Source organism: Merops nubicus, unplaced genomic scaffold, assembly GCF_000691845.1.
Source record: "Merops nubicus isolate BGI_N331 unplaced genomic scaffold, ASM69184v1 scaffold5497, whole genome shotgun sequence".
Classification (NCBI taxonomy): domain Eukaryota; kingdom Metazoa; phylum Chordata; class Aves; order Coraciiformes; family Meropidae; genus Merops; species Merops nubicus.
Genome location: NW_008622181.1, coordinates 49,876 through 55,675, shown reverse-complemented (window position 1 = coordinate 55,675; position 5,800 = coordinate 49,876). Strand labels below are relative to the sequence as shown.

The following is a 5,800-nucleotide window of genomic DNA, read 5'->3' as shown; positions in this document are numbered from 1 at the left end:
GGATGTGTTCCTGTGTTCTAGACCTGCCCTAGACTAGTTGGTCCTGCTCTGGCAAGGGGATTGGACTTGATCTCTGGAGGTCCCTTCCAACCCCTAACATTCTGTGATTCTGTGATGTCCATAGTCTTTTTTCTTCTGCTGCTTGAGTCGGTTGGATTCTGATAGCAAGTTTGAAGCATGGTCAAGGACAGTAATACAGGGTTGAAGTTGCACGCCGTGAGTAATCAGTTTGTGCTAATTTAAGTAATTTTATTTGTTAAGCAGTTAGTTCATATGCTAGGTGATCTCCAAACGTAAATGCAAGGATTTAACGTTGTCACTGATGCGAAGTATTCTTAAATCATGTAATATAACTTAATGTGGTTACTGGTTAATCTTGTTTGGAACCACGGAAATCTTGCTGATGTCTTCAGATGGGCTACTGCTTTCAGATTATTGGGTGTCATTTACAAATCATAGAGCCTAAACAACTCACCATTCCTTATTGGTAATTGAGTCATGCCAACCTTTTGCTGTTCTAAAGTGTAGTTATTTTCTCATTTAGAAATCATTGTTGCATTTGTTTTCTAGGTGTGTTCTGAAAGAACTGGAATCATTGGGGAAAGCACTGTATGGAGCAAAATTAATTGCCCAAAGATTTCAAGTTCAAAACTGTTCTCACCACAAGGAGCCTGTAAGTGGTTCGGCCTGTTTACTTTCCATGATTGAAGAAGGCAACCCTCATCACTTCTTTATTGCTACACAGGTAAATGCTCATGGAAAACATAATTCCATTCCATTTGAAGTGATCCTTTAACACCCAAGGATGAGGAAACTTAAAGAAACCTTGATTATGATATTTTTTAATAGCTTGAGGGAATTACTCTTGTAAAGCTTCACTCGCTCGTAAATGTTTGCTAATTATGAAGTAAGGAATCTTTTGTTTTACTTGAATGACTAGATTTTTTTACCTTAGAAGGTTGTTGCTTTGTTTAGCAGAAAGTGTAGAAAATGTAGTATCTGCCTATCGACATGTAAGAAAACAATTGATTAATGTTAATTTACATATTGTTGGTGTGTGCATCGCCTGCACCGAACTTTTGCACAGGAGCCTGAAAAGTGAAATTGTGTTAAACAACCATATAACTTAAATTTTAAGAAACTTTTGAAGTTTTCACTAACGAACAAAGGTAGAACTCGTGTACAAATAAGAAAGGCAGCTTTTTTCTTAGGTCTGTTATTGGGATTTTATGTATAAATAATATACTATATATAAAATGGTTTCCAGCAGAATTCTGTATACTTGTGTAAGATACAAGAAGAAAATGTAATGTATATTACATTTATAATACTTATGTAAGATACAAGAAAAAATTTTACTTCTCATGAAGTTGTGGACTGCATACTAATAAACGGGAACTTTTTCCTCAAAAAACTCATCAATACTTGTACATGCATTAAAAAGGAAGTGTTAATAAACTTTCCATCAGAAGTACAGCTAATCAGAAGGAGACAATTTGAAATGTAAATTGCTCTGAAAGGCATTGCTGTGTATATCTGCTAGATGAAGTTTCTTATCTTTTTCATAATGTAATTTATCTTCATAGTTTTGTATTAAAAGTAGGTGCATTTGAATTGCAAATATCATTTAATCCGAAAATATTGACTAAAGTATTTAATTTTGCAGGACCAGGATTTAGCAAACAAAGTGAAAAAGAAGGCTGGCGTTCCTCTCCTCTTTATTATTCAGAACACTATGGTACTAGACAAACCTTCTCCTAAATCTTTGGCATTTGTTCAAAAGTTGCAGACAAATCAGCTCGTTCCAGAGCACCAGAAACAAAGTATTGTGGAGCTTAAAGAAAAAGAAGGACTAGCAAAACAAGAAGGTGGAAAGAGAAGAAAACGTAAAAGGCCAGGTGGCCCAAATCCCCTTAGCTGTCTGAAGAAGAAAAAGAAGAAAACACAGGAGGGTCAGGAGCCTTCTGCTGAAAAGAAGAAAAGAAGAAAAAGAAAGCGAAATAGGGCCAAAGCAGGAGGTGTGCAGCCCATGGAGAAGAATGAAGAAGAGTAAACCCATCCTTGCAAACAGTGCAGGGCTTGAACGTTGTTTGAACTTTACAAAAACAAAGATTGATATGCAGTCATGTGAAATCAAGTTCTTAATATTAAAACTTATTTTTATGAGGTGGTACTGCTTATTGCTGCTTCTCAACATTTGCAGGTTATTGCCCTAATAATTTATTGTTGTTTAGTAATTGAGTTTGTGACAAAATATTTAGGAACCCTCATGTTCCATTACTCTCTCCAGCATCTTGATTCCTGCCAGAGTTCACATGATCAATAGCACTTTTTTGAAAAGCTTCATGGTTTTCATGTGGGGTTTGTTGGAATACTAGACTTCTTTCTAAACCTAGATTGCCATTCTTACTAAAACTAGGTTGAACAGTTGTTCTGTTATGGAATATGGAATTGTTCTAAAAAGGTACAGCATCTTATTTAGCTGTATTGTTTAAATACAAAACTTAACTCTTTTGCAAAGTGACCAGACAGCCTCAGGAAGTCCCTTCCAGCCTAAATTACTCTGTAAACTCCACATGAACTGGTATGTCTCTTGTTCTTGATCTTTATCTACTAAGAAGATCCAGGAGGGCGTGTGATTGTGTTGATATTCTGGGCATTATAATGGCATCTCTAGTGTGTTTAGTTTATCTCTACTTTATTCTTCCTTTATAAATAGGAAGAATGGAACTTGAAAGTGCTGAACCAGAGCCCTGGCTAACACATAATGCCAGCCCAGTATAGGACAGCTGAGGAGAGTCCTGCAGTACAGCCAGCTGGTGGTGCTGGGACTCACACCCTGCTGCGTTTGTTTCACTGTTCTCTATGGTTGTGAGCAGAACAGAACTGGGTTGGAGGAGGGAGCTGCCAAAAATGGTACAAATACCTGTAGTAGGTATTTCCTGTACCTTGTTTGGTGGCATTAGGAAGCAGAAGCGAGTGACTGAGGTGATGTAATAGAAGGGTATGCACTGTAGTCCATGCTGTGGCGTGCATGTGATTTAGCAGTGTGCCTAATCACCTCTAGCCAGATTTTTAACTTCCCTTGGTGCATTTCTAGCTAACTGAGATGCAAATCTTAAAAAGAAAGATTTCTATTTCTTTACGTATGTGAGTTTAACTGATTTTTTAAAACAATTCTTCAACCTGTGTATCGTATGTTTACAAAGTAGTCCTCAGAAGTGCATTACCTGCTCAGGTTCTTTAATATTAATCTGGACGTACACAGCCATAACATATGATGCTTTCTGCTGACTTTTCAAATTGTAAGGATAGTGTTTCATGGAGTTTGAGAATCCAGCTTGAGTGATAGGAATTGGCCAGCCTTAGCAGAAACTTCAGGGTCATTGCCTAGAATCTGCAGAGATGTCCCTCCAGCCAGTGCAGGAGAGGTACATCGGCATGCTCTGTGCTTCCATCAGGGTACGCTGCTGCTGTAGCCCCAGGTTGAACCCATTCTCACAACAGCTGGTTGCAGTGGACTGTGCCGTATGAGACACCACAAGTGCCTTGGGAGCTGACTACTAGAGCTGGAAGCAGCAAGGAAGGGTGCCAGATTCAAGATGAAAGCTTCAGTTAAAATTTGAAACAGTCACACTCATTGTGGTATTGTTCCTGCACTGATTTGTCATAATAAGTCCTGAAGAGGAATTTAATACTTCCTAGAAATTCCTTAATGCAGCATATTTGTGTAATGTACACAGTCCTTCTCAGGCTGTCATATTCCCTGCTCCTTCATTTATTTGGGCAGTGCCACAATAATGTAGTTTTGCTTCCCATTCCCTCTGAAATACTACTTTTATTTCTTCTCCCTTCTCAAACTCACATGCAGAAAACACTGCTGTAAGCTTGGAGCACACAGCAGAGGGGGTTAATCTTCAAAATCTCATTCTGAGTCAAAAGTATATTAAAACACAGTAACTTTACTAAAAACACTTTTTAAAATTTGAACAGAAAACATGCCTCTTCTGATGACCCCTTGCCCTATATAGAATGATATTGGGTTAGATATACTAAGAGGCAGACCAGCAGCCAAATTGCCCTCCACTACGTCACACACCAGAGATCCAAAGTGCCACACAACTAGAGAGAAGAACAAGTCAATGCACTCACCCACTGCAAAGGGTGTGAAGAAGTGAGCAAACTGACCAAGGAACCATGCTGTGGGAGATGGAATCAGCCAGACAATGAATTATGTTAGAATTTTCCTAGATGGAAACTCATGACCTTGCCCTGCCATCCTGGGAACTCCACTTGCCATGAAGAGCCAGGAAACCCTTTCAATAACAACATCCCTCACACAGCACATACACTGCACAAGCAAGCTTCCCAACCCCACTACAAGCAGAATCAGCTCTTACAGAGGTGGCTTCTTGCCCCACCTCCAAGTTAATGTGGAAGGTGGGGGCACCTGGTGGTGATCTCCTAATCAGTTCTCACCCAAGGCTGGCCAGGCCCTGGGTGAAAAGCAATCAGGAGGGTCTTTCTTGTGTGGTTGTGGACATCATCCATCTGCCAACCCTCATCCAGGGCTGGGGGTTTAAACCCCAGCACTTCACATTCCATAATTATTTATAGCAACCTCTTTCAGTCCTGTTGAAGCACAAAGCTTAAATACACCTTTTTTTAAAAGGCTATGGACAGGCAAATAGATTACCACAAAAAAAATAAAGTCTTTTAATAACTGTCACCTTAAGGAATTTAAAACAATATTTATCTGCATTTCCTTAGTATTTTTTTTGACACAAACTGGATCATGGTGTTGCCATTGGGAAGAACTGGAGTGAAAAGGGAGTGAGTGAGAAGGAAGCTGTAAAATTTGCCAGTGAGGTAAATAACTTGCCTTTCCATTTTGGAAGAGAGCTCCTGCCCAGGCAACAGGCAGAGGCAATCAGACCATGTGCAGTTACCATTTTGAAACTGGGGAAAAAAAAAAAAAGAAAACATATACATTTCCACCAGGCCAAAGCTGAGAGGCTCCATTTGTGTCATTAAGCCGAGCTGCCTGCAAACGGACCCATTGTAAAGAGAACACAGTTAATGACAAAGTCCATTCACCAAGTACAAACCATCACCAGATCGATATCTGGTGTTATCTGGGTGCCTGGAGGAGCATGAAAGGAGGCCTCGTGGTCCCAGTCTTCCGATGGCTTAAGCCCGAAACAAAGGGAGCCACTACCCCCCACCCATGTAGGTGTAACTCAACAGACTTTGCAGCATTAACTGAAGGGATAAGATTGTCTACAGTCATCCCCACCCGCACGTACACCCCGGTGATGTAATGTAAAAAACTCAAGTATAAATATCACCCCAATGTCGGCCCCAAAACTGGCACAGGATCGACTCAGAACCACACCAATGACAGGAGGGATTGACGAATTTGCTCCTTTGCCATCCCCCCCACTTGGGACACTGTGTGGGTAAGATTATTTACCTCAGCCAACGCTGAGAGACAGACTTTTCCTCCCCGGGTGTATTCATATTTTTCTCTTCAGGTGCATTTCTATGCTTCATCCTAAGCGTACCCTTGATTATTGTCACGACTTTACTGTGTCTTGATCTATTGTGTTTTCTGTCCAATGAGCTTGTCTATTTCCCAGGCAGCTGGGCCTACCGCAGGCAAGTTGTTGTTGTTTTGTGTGTGTGTGTGCACATATATATATATAGTGTGTTGTTGTTATTAGCAATAAACCTTTAGTTATACCCATAGCTTTTAACTTTATCACCGGCAATACAAAAGAACCTTTAAATGTTGCTGTAA

At 40.1% G+C, this 5,800-nt stretch overlaps 1 protein-coding gene across 1 annotated transcript; it reads left to right on the top strand.

Moving 5' to 3' along the window:
- Positions 1-570: 570 nt before the first annotated feature.
- On the top strand, positions 571-2,161 carry UTP23 (UTP23, small subunit (SSU) processome component, homolog (yeast); the record flags this gene model as incomplete). Its single annotated transcript, XM_008944680.1, has 2 exons — positions 571-745; positions 1,667-2,161. Coding segments are annotated over 2 exons (562 nt in total), but the record flags the coding sequence as incomplete, so codon positions are not given.
- Between the last annotated feature and the right edge of the window lie 3,639 nt (positions 2,162-5,800).